Here is a 15,376-nt window from a genome sequence, read left to right as displayed (position 1 = left end):
CTGGCAGCCATGCATTTGAATGAAAATACTGTCTCGACTTCAAGAATAAGGTTATACAAACTTTATTTCTCAAAAGCAAAAAAAAGACCGGCTATGCTGCAGCCACTAAAAACACAACCAACATACGATAATTACTCAGGGGCAAAATAATGTGTATACCGTATACATAACGTAAATGTAAGAATATAGATTTTATTTGTTTTAGGTTATGTCTTCAACCTGATGGCGCTCCTCTTCGAAGAGGTAGTCCACAACCCCCTGCCCTTTTTGGAGGACTGTCAGAAGATTTTTGTGCCCGGTGACCTGTCATCAATATGAGCATCCGCCACTAGAAGAGGCTGTTGCGGACTATGTTTCATGCTTTAGTCAAGGACAGGAGTTTAAAATACAACATCTTAGCCTGCCGCATCAGAACTCCTCTTCTCAACTCCTTGTTGATGCGTTAGAGGATACTGTAGTTGTTAATGTACTATGAACATTAATAAACTTATCTCCAAATGTCCATCGTCTTCTCTTATCCATCCCCACCATTAAGATCCAATGCAACCAGTGATGCACCGAATATTCGGCCACTGAAAATTTTCGGCTGAAAATGGCTATTTTTGCCATTTTCGATTCGGCCAAAATAAAATTAAAGCAGAAAGAATATGGCCGAAATAGGATGTTGTGGTGACGCAAGCAAAAAAACACTCCAAGCAAGCATCTGAATTAAACAGCAAACGTGGGGGTGAGTGTCCGCCTCACTTCCACCCAGAGAGTTACAAATACAGAATCTTTCACCAACCACAGATACATCTAAATTCCAACAGATTATGGAGACCTCAAGAGACCAGAGGAAAGACTGATGGATGGATGGATGGATGGATGGATGGATGGATGGATGGATGGATGGAGCAGAGTGAGATCCACAGACACCAGCCTCTACTGATTCAGTGACCAGTGGGAGAAGCGAATTCTGTTTGATTTTCAGTAGATACTGGTGTGGTGGATCTGGCATGCATGAGAACCGCCACCAAAGAGGGGTGTCGTCGACCTCGGACCGACATGGCAAAGTACAGCCCCCCGGGGGCTCCCAGGCCGTGGCAGCACCAGGGCACAACCCCCCCGGGCCCCGTGTAATGATATTTCAAAAGTAAACACAAAAATAAATCATGTTCATTCATCCAAATACAATATAACAGTGATCACTGTAAAAGCCTCCAGAAGTCTTCTCTTTCAATAGTTCGAACTTATTAGTTTCGGTCTTTGGGGTCCAAGTGTTAGGTCTTTCTACACAGTAGTGACATGTCTGTGTTTTCTGAAGCCTCCATCCGCATTGTTGTGTGCAGTTTCATAGCCATTTTCGGTGGGATTATTATTAACACCATCAGACACCTACAAAAAAAAACAGCATAGATCATATTGTATGTCAAATTGCTTAACTCATTTGCTCCCAAAAACTTATAATATTATATTATATCATATATTATATTTTAAATGTGTCCCAAAGACATATTTATATGTTGTTTTTTTATGCTAGAGCATACAGAAGACTTTGATGCAGCCTCTCAACTGCACAGAACAGTTGAAGAAATTGTAGTTATTACACAAACGGCCAGCAGGTGGCAACAGGTAATTACATTCCAGCAGGGTCTTGCTGAGCCTGGCTGGAACTTTGAGGGGGCGGGCTGGACTGACCAAGGCTGATTGGTTGGTCAAATTTGGGGGGTGTTCTTTTTACATCTGCTGGGCTCATCAAACTCATACGTCATCAAATTAATTTGAATTAATTACTGAGAACTCTAAGACGCTGTGGAAACACAATTATAAATTCTCTGCGGAACTTTTGCAACCAAGAAACCCCTTTACCCAGAACTCAAAGATCCTGGGCTTGTTGGTGGAAAAGCAGCAATAGAACACAATATTCTGAGGGCCTTGCAAAATCAGTCAAAATACAGTAAAACAGCCGGAGTGAATGGGATTGCCTCAGTGAAAATAGCTAGGAGCGAATGAGTTGAGTTGTATGTGAAGTAAAATCATTATTTGACACTAGGGCTGGGTATCGATTCTAATTTCCTCAATTGGTTTGATTATGATTCACAAGACGAGTTAAATTTGATTTTATTCACTTCAATACCATATTGATTAATCATGGAATTATGGAAAATCAATTCTTATTATCAAGGCCATGATTAAAACTCCACAAACATTAAATTCCCAATTAAATTTTGCGGAGGCAATAACTGGTTAAATTATTTAATTTATTAATGTAAATGTAAAGCAACACGTGTTATAATCACTTGTTACACAAACATTTACATCAGCAAGGATGAAGATGTTTTCATAATTATAATACAATAATTGTAAATATAAATTCAAAAGATTATGTGCAATAAGTCTGGTCTGTCATAAATAAAGAAAATACTTTTAAATCCATGTGAAAAGTAAATTTTAAGAAAACAGTAAGATACAAAAAATGCCTTTAATTATATATTTTTAATGAATTTATAGAAAAAATATATTAAATGCTTCATATTTTTATGAATCTTAACAGGCTTGAAAAGGAAATATGATTCGATATTTTATTTTTAAACCCAGCCCTATTTGAAGCACAATACCACTTTGTTCTCTGTTGAACTACAGTTGATTACTGATTTTAAATATAACAAACTAGCTATGAGTTTGTTTGATATATATATATACATATACAGAGACAGAGAGAGATAGAGCTATATACAGAGAGAGAGAGACAGATAGAGATAGCTGAGAGAGATACCTTTACAGAGACAAGAGAGAGAGACACACAGAGAGAGATAGCTATATACAGAGAGAGAGCTTTATAGAGACAGACAGAGAGAGATAGCAATATACAGAGAGAGAGAGAGACCTATATACAAAGACAGAGAGAAAGAGAGACGTAGAGAGAGATAGCTATATACAGAGAGAGAGAGAGATAGCTATATACAGAGAGAGAGCTTTATAGAGACAGACAGAGAGAGAGATAGCAATATACAGAGACAGAGAGAGATAGAGATAGCTACAGAGAGAAAGCTTTACAGAGACAGACACACAGAGAGAGATAGCTATATATATATATATATATATATATATATACATATATATATATATATATATATATATATATATATATATATATATATACATATATATATATATACATATATATATATATATATATATATATACATATATATATATATATATACATATATATATATATACATATATATATATATATATATATATATACATATATATATATATACATATATATATATATATATAGAGAGAGAGAGAGAGAGAGAGAGAGAGAGAGAGAGCTTTATAGAGACAGACAGAGAAATAGCAATATACAGAGAGAGAGAGAGATACGTATATACAAAGAAAGAGAGGTAGCTATACGGAGCGAGAGAGATAGCTATATAGAGAGACAGACAGAGAGAAACATAGCTATATACAGAGAAAGAGACAGACAGAGAGGTAGCTATATACAGAGAGAGACAGAGAGAGACAGAGAGAGAGATAGCTATATAGAGAGACAGACAGAGAGAAACATAGCTATATACAAAGACAAGAGACAGAAAGAGAGATAGCTATAAACAGAGGGACAGAGAGAGATAAATATATACAGAGAGAGAGACAGAGCTATACAAAGAGGGATACAGAGAGAGAGACAGAGCTATACAAAGAGGGAGATAGAGATGGCTAGAGACAGACGGAGAGATAGCTATGTACAGAGAGAGAGAAAGAGACAGATAGCTATTGTTGAGAGTCTTCTGCCCAGATTTAGTTATAACAGTTTTGATTTAGTTATAACTGTTTAGATTTAGTCATAACTGCTTTAATTTCCTCAGTAGAGCTGGGTGAGTGTTTAAATGATGTTTGGGGGAGCTTCCTCTATTCCCACATTGATGAGCCATTTGTCTGGGGTGAAGCAAATGTGTTAAAATTATTTCTTTGTAAGTCTTATCTTGTGCTAGGTGCCGTCAGGTCTGAGACCTACTATATTTCCACATCAAAAGGCCATCTGTCAATGTGTATTGAATGCTGTAAAAGTCTGTCTTGGCCGGGGGCAGGGGTGGGGAGAGGGGAGAGGGGAGTGGGGAGGGGTTTAGTGGTACCGCCCTTCTGATAATATAAGAATATTGCAATTGTCAGCAATCTACACACTTGCGAGAGAACTGCAGCCATTTGTCTGTAAACTTGTTTGTGTCCGGAATATTCTGTAAAATAAATCCTTCGAAGGACCTGTTCACCGATCTCCAGTCTGTATTCGGATAACCAACATTTTCACTACCCGGAACAAAATGAACACGCGCAAGACAAAGATTGTTTTCCAACACTATATACAGAGAGAGAGAGATCGCTATATACAGAGAAAGAGAGAAAAACAGATAGCTAAATACAGAGAGAGAGAGACAGACAGAGAGATAGCTGTATACAAAGAGAAATAAATAGTTCTATACAGAGACAAAGAGATAGCTATACAGAAACAGAGAGGGAGAGAGAGCTATGTACAGAGACAGAGAGAGCAATACAGAGACAAAAGAGAGAGAGAGAGAGAGATCTAAACAGGGACCAGATGGAGAGAGAGATAGCTATATACAGAGACAGACAGAGAGAGAGAAAAAGAGAGATAGCTATATACAAATACAGAGTAAGATAGTTATATACAGAGAGAGAGACAGAGAGAGAAATAGCTATATACAAAGAGAGCGATAGTTATATACAGAGAGATGGAGAGAAATATAGCTATTTACAAAGAGAGAGTGAGAGAGAGCTATATACAAAGAGAGAGAGAGAGAGAGAGCGAAAGAGAAAAACCTATATACAGAGACAGTGAGAGAGAGAGCAAGAGAGAGAGAGAGATAGCAGAGACAAGAGACAGAAAGCGAGAGAGAGCTATATACACGGACAGAGAAAGAGAGAGAGACCGAGAGAAAGACATAGCTATATACAGAGAGACAAAGAGATATAGCTATACATAGACAGACAGAGAGAGAGAGAGAGAGAGAGAGAGAGAGAGAGAGACAGACAGAGAGAGATATAGCTATATACAGAGAGAGACAGAGAGAGAGAAATAATTCTATACAGAGAGAGAAAGATAGTTATATACAGATAGCGAGAGATAGCTATATAATACAGAGACAGAGAGATAGCTATATACAGAGAAAGAGAGAGATAGCTATACAGAGAGGGAGAGGGATAGCTATATACAGAGAGCGAGAGAGATAGCTCTATACATAGAGAGTGAGAGAGAGAGAGATAACTATATACAGAGAGAGAGAGAAATAGCTATATACAGAGACAAGAGACAGAAAGAGAGATAGCTATACAGAGAGAGAGAGAGAGAGAGCTATACAGAGAGGGAGAGAGAGATGGCTATACACAGAGACAGACAGACAGAGAGAGAGAGATAGCTATTGTTAACATTGTTAACATTTTTACTGTTTTACTTTATATTTTAACCGTTTTGAATTTAGTTATAACTGTGTAGATGTAGGTATAATTATGTTAACTCAGTATAGCTCAATGAATAGTACTGTCTATTGTATTCTTATCTGTCTCTCTTGCCTGGGAAAGAGAAGGGTAACAGGTTTCTTTTCTATATTATCTAAAGGGAGTATAGTTGGTACCAGTCTCTGTCCGGTCGAAGAGAGTCCAAGGACAGGCTGATTTGCTACTCTTCAAGTCTAATCTGATTTGTACCTATGGGAACTTGCTCATGGGAGGGGAGAGGGATTTTCTTGTATTCACTGACTTTCAATAAATATCTGTGTGATGGAGGAGGAGACACACTTTTTGAACGGAACACTGCTTGGGTGACTTCATTTGTGTGATCAGAAGCTTCTGATTAATTATACCTTTGCAAAGGGACTTCTTCACCAGAATCTCACCATTCAATTTATTGAACACGCAAAGAGTACAATAAAAATATTGTCAACTCTATCAAATGGTGACCTCCGACGCTGAATTCTAACGGATGGTGATATTTTGACGATTTACAAGCTGCGGCGTTCCCGGACGGGCGGAATTTCTGGCGCCATATTAATTCCGGTAAGTGGAGATTTTTATCCACGTAGAGAAATTCTGTCTGTTTGGAGGCGCTATAGCCGGTTTTTCGTCTTCTAAATTGTCTAAATTTTTACATGAGGTCTGTGTGAACAAGTTGTAGTTTGATGTCGTTCTATTGAGAGAGGGACGCGGAGTCCTTGATTTGGGATTTTTCCTACGACATTGAACTGTACACGTACGTGGGGTGGAGCATTTTGTGACGCATATGCTGACCTGAAATGTTGTGCGCAAGTTTGAAACAGGATGAAGCAGCGGCTTATTAATTTGTTTTGTTTTATTACGTCTCGCTGTCAAGGATTCGCTAGACCATAATAGTTGTTTTATGAATATTAAGAGGATTGCGGGGTTTCGTGGAGATTTGTTTTTTCTTCCACTGAGAATTCTAGAGATTATGGTAAAGTGCGCCTGCCCTCGGCAGTTTTGTTGGTGAGGACCGCTTGCGGGCTGTTCATGACGCCTGTTTAAAAACGTCCATTTATACGTAATAAGTTATTTTAAAATTGCGCGCTCTGTTGAAATTGAACAGTTAGGGGAGGTCAGGTCGATTACAACGGAAATTGGATTTTGTACCGCTGTATTTTTCGATCGATAGATTACGTGGTTTTGTTTTGTAGTGGCGCTCCTGCTTTAGCAGTTTTTTCTTTGGGTCAGGATTACCGTGTGTGGTTACTTTTTTCCTCTACGGTTTAATTCGATAGCGCGTGACGAGTTATTTTAAACGGGCGTCTTGCATAAATTATGCAGTATTGAGAGACAGTTTGGCACAGCGGGGATTGGACAGGACCGCTCTTTGTACAAGCGATAGGTCACGTGATTCGTTATTTTATGTATGTTTAAGGTCTGTGATGTGTGGGCGCCTGTGTTGTTCTTGTAAAATTGTTTAACGTTGTCAAATAAATTTAACCTATTTAAACTATCATACTATAAGTGAGACGTCACTGCATTGATAAATATTAATACTACTTGAGTAGAATATAAACTGAAGTGGTGAAAAAAAAAAAAAGAACTACAAATGGAGGGCGATTTCGACCGGGATACAGAATGGTTTGACCTGAATGTGCTTCCGGTTCATAGTCGGAATTTATGCTTGGATGCACAAGTTAAGAATGCGTTTGAGGTTGCAGTCGAAGCAATGCCCGAAAAACATCGCCAAAAAATGAAAAAGCTAATAATGGATTGGATAACGGCGGGCTGTGATAAAGGGTGGCTTCCACCTTTGACATCCACAGTTTGTTTGGTAGCTTTGATGAAAGCAGTGGAATTTGCATGCGTAAAGAAACGGCTTTCGCTGGACAAAATGGTACGTCAGACTTTTGCATTTTCTTTGAATGGAAGGAGAGTTAGACAAAATCGGAAAAAAGTGGATAAAATGATGAGCAATGCTAGAATGTTGGCTTTGGGCAGTTCCGTCAAAACCGCTCGGGGGGCTTTAACAAATGCTGGTAATGATATAGTGGCTGATTTTGATGCTAAAATGACTTCTCCTCCAGCATCTGCTAAGCAGTTCACGGGTGATTTGTTTGAAGCTATTAACCCGTTTACTAAATTACCGTACAAAACTGCGGTTCAAATACCACAGAATTTGCAAGCGCCGATTTTAACGGTAAATGGTGGTAATGTCGATGTGGATTGGAATAGTGGTAAATGTGATACAAATTCTCGACCAATTCGGTCTACTTTGCAGGCCGCGGCAGACGGCTTAGCAGCTGGCGTAAGCGCTTCTGTGAAACAATTGGAGAGTAAATTAAACGAAATATTGATGATGAAGGATGATCCGCAAGAAAAATTGAACCAAGCGGGTGCTTTTCAATTGGAACTGACGAGACACGCTGAAGTGCCCCAGGTTATTCGTAGCTAATGGCGTGTGATTCTTTCTCGCTTTGAAAAGGCTGCAAACGACCAATTGACAGAAGAAAACCGCTTATTAAAGGCGGAACGTGACGAATTGTTTCAACGACATGAACGTGACATGACTAATGAAATTTCTAATGCATTGACGAATAGCTATCAAATTGTAGAGATTCAAAAACAGTTAGCTAATCTGACATGTGCTGTTGGTGACGTTATGGGACTACGTGACCTTAGCGTAACCGATAAACTCCCAGAGGCTACTCCTAAACAGATTGTGACCCGTTCTAAAGTAGGGTTGCAAGCGCCCATGTTGACAAAGGTTGATCCAGCCACCGGTAATTCGGCTACTGTATATAAACCCTATTTGCCATCTGATTTGTGCGTGCTTGTAAAAAAACTTCCTCCGCTGCAGACGGGTGGGGAAAATTGGCTGCGGTCGCTACAGAGAGAGGTGATTGGGCAGATTTTAACTGCGGGAGATATGCTTACGCTTTTGACACAAGCTTGTCCTCTGTCTCAACTCGAAGCGTTGATGACTAATTCAGGGATGCCATCTTTGAGTGACGGTGAGGCATTATCACGTGATAATTATTTAACGCTGTTTGAAGCGCTTGGCGAATTGTTCCCACTCCCGGAAGTTGTCATTTCTGACTTGATGTTTGCTCCAAAAGTTGACGAGGAGGCCACGGCGTTCATTGACCGTGCTCTTGTGGACTTTTCTTTAAAGACTGGCCATTTGCCAAATGATTCTACACTGTATTCACAAATATTTCGAGCTGCGGTGTTAAGGGGTGTGCCTAAGTCTATTGTGCAGGCTATGGACGCGAATCCGGATTTGCCTGGAACCGACCATGACAGTTGGTTATCTCATCTGAAACACCATTTGAGAAGGTATGCAAAAGATGTCGAATCAAAAAATGAAAAACATATAAATACTGAAAAACAATTGGCGATTTTACAATTGCAAACTTTAAAAAAAAAAGAGGAGGATTTTGTTCCTCCGGCTTCTACTGGAATGTCATCATCTGATAATGTCATGGGAGGGTGTGTTTTGTATCAGTCAGTGCCTTTTCCTAACCAAGACCAGTGTTTCAGTTGTGGCCGTTTCTGGGCACTGGGCAAATGCCTGCCGGCAGTTCCCACGTGTGCGAGGCAGGGGGAGGCATCAACAGAGAGGACGAGGCTCCTACCGGCAAAGGGGACGTGACTCATGGGGCCCTTCCACACGCCCGACTGCATCACAACAACAACAATACCCTCCTGTGCCTTATCAGCAGCTCCTGCCGCCACCTGGTGGACAGTTTCCGCAATGACTGGATCCTGGATTCACATGTCATGGCATGCAGGAGCCAATGATTGACATGACGGTAGGCGGAACTGTTTTTTCATTTATGGTAGATACTGGAGCTTGTCATTCTACCATTATGAAGTTGCCACCTGACAGTACGCTCACCACGGATGGTATTTCGCTCGTTGGATTTAAGGGAGAACAGACTGTTTTGCATATGACATCTCCGATTCACACACAGTGCTTCTCACAGACTTTTTTGCACGAATTTGTCTATGCTCCGAATTGTCCTGTGAATCTTTTGGGAAGGGATCTTCTCATAAAAACTGCTCCATTGATCCAGTGTGGGCCGGACGGAATTACACTTCAGTTCCCAGACGGACACACTTATCACTGTAATGGTGAATCCGCATCCAACGTCTCCACCCAGTTTGCAGTGATGCCTCAAAACGCCATGACATGCACCCCTGCTGACATCTACTGGGCAAAGATTGACACTGATTCTTCCGGCTGGAGGGACGCTGAGAATTTTTGGAAACTATGGTCTTCTTGGGTGAGAAATCTAAGATCATATGAGATGGTTTCTGACTGTATGCATTGCACATTATTCTATGACAGGAGAAGTGATGAGATATACAGTGAAGCTTTCAGTACGGTTGTTGACAACGCCTGGGAGTTGCGTGTAGGTGATTTGTTTGCAGGAAAACCCGGCGTGGCATTTTCTGTTAATCTGATTGAAGAACAATCTCGATGGTACGAGATGGCGGAGCCACCTGATGAATCTATGCTGGCATGTCATCCTCATATTTCACTGATGGTATCATTCCGGCATACGGCAAAAGATTTGGGTCCATTTGTCCTGGCCTGCACAAGAGCAACTGATTGGCAACACTCTATACACACAGATTTACTGTATTCCAAATCTCTTGATGCCTCCTGGATTAAATCTGATTTGTTTGCCTCCATGTCTGTTTTAGAACATCAACTTTTGGATCGGCATCATGGAAGGGAGACATCTGACAGCGAGTTTGCTGGTGACATGTTGAAAACCTTGCCTGCTGCACTGTGGTCTACTGACCCGAATGATGTGGGCCTGTGTAATGTTGCTCCAGTAACTTTTGAATTCAAACATGACCCCGTTTGGGTGCAACAATACAAAATGAAAAATGAAGGTCGACTTGGCATCTCAGTAACAATTGAGGGTTTGCTGAAAGCGGGGGTCCTTTGTAAATTTGATAAGTCTACCTATAATACTCCTATTCTCCCAGTAGAAAAGAAAAATACTGGTAAATTTCGAATGGTGCATGATCTCCGAGCTATTAATGCTAAAGTTTTGACACCTGCACTCCTAGTGCCAAATCCGCATTCTGCGCTGTCACAAATTACTCCATTGCATACACATTTCACCTGCATTGATCTTGCAAATGCATTTTTTTGTATCCCTCTTCACCAGTCTATGCAGAAGTATTTTGCATTTACGTGGAATGATGAGTGTTACTCCTATACCCGGCTACCACAGGGTTTTGTGTTGTCTCCTGGAGTTTTCAATGCTTCCCTTCGACAGCTGCTGTCAACTCTCCAACTTCCTACTGATGTTCTTTTGGTGCAATATGTGGATGATCTACTCCTAGCTGCACCATCTGAGGAGTCCTGCCTACAAGCTACACAGCTCCTTTTGAGCCACCTGGCTTCGGTGGGCTTGAAGTGCTCCAAAGACAAACTCCAAATTGCCCGACCTCAGGTTTCCTTCTTGGGTCGACTTATATCGAAGCGTGGAACAGGTATTTCTCTGTCACACAAAGATGACATCTTGCATCATCCCAAACCGACAAATGTGAAACAAATGTTGGCTTTTCTGGGTCTGTGTAACTACTCCAGACATCATGTTCCGGATTTTGCGGAACTGACTCACTCTCTCAGACAATTAGTGAATGAAAAAGGAATGAGAAACCTGTCACATGTTCTAAATTGGACACAAGCTGCTGAGAACTCTTTTGTTCTGCTGAAACAGTTTTTGTCATCATCAGCGGCTCTTGTCGTCCCTGATTACACAAAAATGTTTTTCCTTGATGTTTCTGAAAAATCCAGCAGTGTGTCGGCTGTTCTTTTTCAGAAGGGGGAAGATGGTAATAGACATGTTTGTCTTTATGCATCAACACCTCTTGAGAAATATGAACAACTTCATCCTCTTTGTGCAGCTTTTGCTTCAGCACTAGCTCGCTTGATTCAGAAAACATCTCATATTGTGCTACATCACCCGCTGACAGTACGTACATCACATAGTACAGTGCAGTACGTAACCAGCCAAGCATTTACTATGACGGGGGGACGACAGAGAAAGATTGAATCAGTCCTGACACAACCTCACATTTTGTTTGTACATGAGGGAATTAACATGGCAGAAGGCATGTTGGAGGGACAATCCCACTGCTGCACTCAGCGTGTTTTGGAAGAAAACTCAGTGAGAAATGACCTTTACGACATCCCAATAAACGACGCAGAAATGACGTTATTTACTGACGGATGTTGTTTTAAGGGTAATGATGGACTCCAGTCAGGTTTTGCAGTAACACAGATGATTGGAACAACTTTTGACTTGATAGTGGCAGATAGACTCACAGGGCCACAGTCCAGAAAGAAAGAGCAGAAATAGTGGCAGTGACAGCTGCACTAAAAATAGCAAAAGATAAGACTGTAAACATTTACACTGACTCGGCGTATGCACACATAGTGATACACACAGCCATAAAAGAATGGCAAAGAAATGACTTCATGACTGCTTCAGGGTCACCTATCAAACACCATCAAGATATTTTTAATTTGAAAGACGCATTGCTACTGCCTAAAGCGGTAGCTGTGATTAAATGTAAGGGACATTCAAAAAAGAATGATTTTGTGTCAGAAGGAAATGATTCAGCAGACAAGGCGTCAAAACAAGCAGCGGGCTACAGCCCAACACTTCAATTGATGGTGAGCGAAGGTGAATTAGGACAAGAACTAACCATAGAAACAATTAAGCTGTGGCAGGAGAAGGCCAGTCCGGAAGAACAGAGTGTGTGGCTGGCAAAAGGCGGACAAAGGGATGAAACAGGTATATGGCAGAAAGAAGGTAAATATATCTCATCGCAGAAACAACTAAAAAATCTCATTTCTGAAGCCCATGGACTGTGCCATGTTGGCACAGAGGAAATAATGAGACAATTATGTAACTGGTGGCATCCTTACATGAGACAAATTGTTAAAAATGAACTGCAGGACTGCAGTGTTTGTAACAAATTTAACAGTAAAATGACATCTAAACCTCCTCCTGGCACTCATGAAGTGACTGCTCCAGGACAAGTAATCTCAATGGATTTTACAGATATGATTAAACCAGTGGAAGGATACCGATATTTGTTGGTAATTGTGGATTCCTTTTCTGGATGGCCGGAGGCATATCAATGTAAATCTGAAACAGCAGAGGTTGTGGTAAAACATTTGATTAATCATTATATACCATCACATGGGTTTCCCAGGAAAATTAGATCAGATAATGGGACTCATTTAAAAAATAAACATCTACAGGAAGTAGAAAAAGCATTGGGGCTAAGACATACTTTTGGGTCAGTTTATCATCCTCAATCTCAAGGACAGGTTGAGCAAATGAATAGAAATATTAAAGAAAAATTAGCTAAAGCACTGGCCTCGTCAAATTTGAATTGGCTACAAGCCCTTCCTATTGCACTAATGAATGTGCGAATGTCATTAAACTCAGCTAAAGGCTGGACTCCATTTGAAGGTCACAAAAACAGACCATTTCCGGCTCCAAATACGCCGCTGGAAGAGTCACACATTGAAGGACCTCCAGTACTAAAACAATTAGTATCTACATTTTCTAAGCTAACAAAAAAGTGGCCAGTTGCTCCTTTAGAAATAAATGATTGTGAATATGTGTGGTTAAAGGTAACTAAGAGAAAGTGTTTTTTTCCCAGATGGACGGGTCCGCACCGGGTAACAGAAAGAACGTCTTGTGCAGTGCGCTTGCATAAGAAGGGGGACACCTGGTACCACCTGTCATCCACCAGGCCGGCCGGGACACCTGCTGGCTCAGCAATCCGACCTGCGATCACCGGATGTCCCGACCTGGGAGCCACGTCAGCTGAATCCGTGCCCGGTTCCGGAGCTGCCGTTTGAGGACATCAGTCAACTGAGATCAGATCAAGTGCCTTTTCCTGGGCATTCATTCCACGAAGAGTCACATTTGCGGGCAGTCTACCCCGTAATACAAATCGAAGAGAAAAACTGACACACACTCTTTTCATTCAACAAAGAACTTCATCACGAGATGGCTTCAAAGCGGGAACACATATCCGTCTGCTGCATCGCGACATTTCTTCTCATATTGACTTGGTATTTCTGTCAGCCCTTTGACACAACTTTGAACGTAACTACAACGTATCGTATTAAGCGAAGTATTAATTCTCCATATAATCCCTGGGTCATATTCTGGATTTATGATAAATCAATTGCTGTGACAGTTGCTCCAAATACAAACACTTCTGTTAAAATTCCTATTAAATCCTTAAAGGGATTTGGTAGGGGGAGACAGACTAAGGGGGGGGATTGGATAAGATACTGGTGGTATTTGACAGGACATGTACAACGAGATTGGAATGCTCTAATAACAACACAGGATGGACGATACTGGCGTCCGGGAACTAGGCAATCTTCTTTAGCAAAAGAATAACATTGCGTAAAATAGGGGGTCGACTCGATATGACCTTTGCTCTTCCTGAAGGAAATTTACGGTCGCCTAATACAACACTTGATAACGCCTCCTGTTTTGGATTTCTGTTGTGGGCCTGGTTCTCCGGACATGACCCATATTTTCCCATTTTAGTATGCGTAAATAAGACAATGAGTAAGTTAGAACAGCCAAAAATGACTAACTACACAATGGAGAGCGGGGTGGAGGCGTTCAGCGTACCGACTGATGGGATAGTTGAGAGGTTCCGTGTTACAACAGGATTTTCCGGGGGCAGTAACAATTGGCTATTATTGGCGAACGAAGCGGCTCGTGCCTCTGATGAAAATAACTGTGTGGTATGTGTAGGTCCGCGTCCTTTATTGAGAATCATTCCGGCTAAAATAGATGATCACTGTGTAATGGAACTAATGAATAAGACTGTCCCCAATGTCAAATGCTCGCAATGGGACAAGGTGTATCCCCTCGTCGATTGGCAGAAAACTAAACCAATATTTTCAAACACAGTTGCAAATGGTAATTTTTCATGTATTAAAATGACAGGTACTGGAGAACAATTGGGGGAACTAAATCACATCACTCAGTGCGTGTCAATAGTAGATGTGGAACAGACGTTCCAACCGCGATCCAGGGCGGACATATACTGGTGGTGTGGCGATAACAGAATATTTGATAAGTTGCCTTTAAATACAAAAAGATATTGTGCCCTCATAACCCTTCTCATGCCAGTACAAATCTACCCCATCTCTATTGATAACCTTTTACAAATGATTGATAATTGGGAACCAAAACCTCCTTCTTTTCAGAGGACCAAACGACATTCTTGGCAAGAGCAGAATGTTCCCACCTACATTGATGCAATTGGAGTACCAAGAGGTGTGCCAGATGAATACAAATTAACTGATCAAGTACTCTCAGGATTCGAATCTATAATTTGCTGGTGGTGCACCATTAACAAAAACGTAGATAGAATTAATTATATACATTATAATGTACAAAGGCTAGGAAATTGGACTCAGTCTGGCTTTGAGGCTGTACGCGGCCAGTTAGCCGCTACATCTTTGATGACATTCCAAAATCGAATTGCACTAGATATGTTACTGGCAGAAAAGGGCGGAGTTTGCTCAATGTTTGGAGATCAGTGTTGCACTTTTATTCCTAACAATACTGCTCCAGATGGAAGTCTGACAATTGCAATTGAAGGCCTGCGAACACTCAATAAGAAAATGAAAGAGCAATCCGGTGTAGATACTTCTGTATGGGATAATTGGATGAATGTATTTGGTCGCTATAAAGCTTTAGTTTCCTCAATTTTGATATCCCTGCTGTTTTCACTGCGTTATTAACGATTTGTGGATGTTGTTTAATACCATGTATTCGTTCTCTTTGCCAAAGACTTATTACCACTGCTATTGAAA

General features: G+C 40.8%; 1 protein-coding gene across 6 annotated transcripts in view; it reads right to left on the bottom strand.

Moving 5' to 3' along the window:
* Window positions 1-46: 46 nt before the first annotated feature.
* Window positions 47-15,376, bottom strand: part of igsf5a (immunoglobulin superfamily, member 5a) — a 55,504-nt gene continuing 40,174 nt past the window's right edge. For 4 of the 6 annotated variants that reach the window (XM_086057970.1, XM_086057968.1, XM_086057973.1 and 1 more), the window contains one exon: window positions 47-1,374. In XM_086057970.1, the coding sequence (XP_085914096.1) occupies window positions 1,270-1,374 (105 nt within the window). In that variant the 3' untranslated portion in view covers window positions 47-1,269. Of the gene's footprint in view, window positions 1,375-13,201; window positions 13,377-15,376 lie in introns of all 6 variants that reach the window. The other 2 variants (XM_086057971.1, XM_086057972.1) reach the window with 2 other exon arrangements.

The sequence above is a fragment of the Leptonotus elevatus genome, chromosome 16, assembly GCF_054856555.1.
Source record: "Leptonotus elevatus isolate MCC_2025b chromosome 16, RoL_Lele_1.0, whole genome shotgun sequence".
Classification (NCBI taxonomy): domain Eukaryota; kingdom Metazoa; phylum Chordata; class Actinopteri; order Syngnathiformes; family Syngnathidae; genus Leptonotus; species Leptonotus elevatus.
The sequence above is the reverse complement of the archived record's forward strand: the minus strand, read 5'-3'. Positions and strand labels throughout refer to the sequence as shown.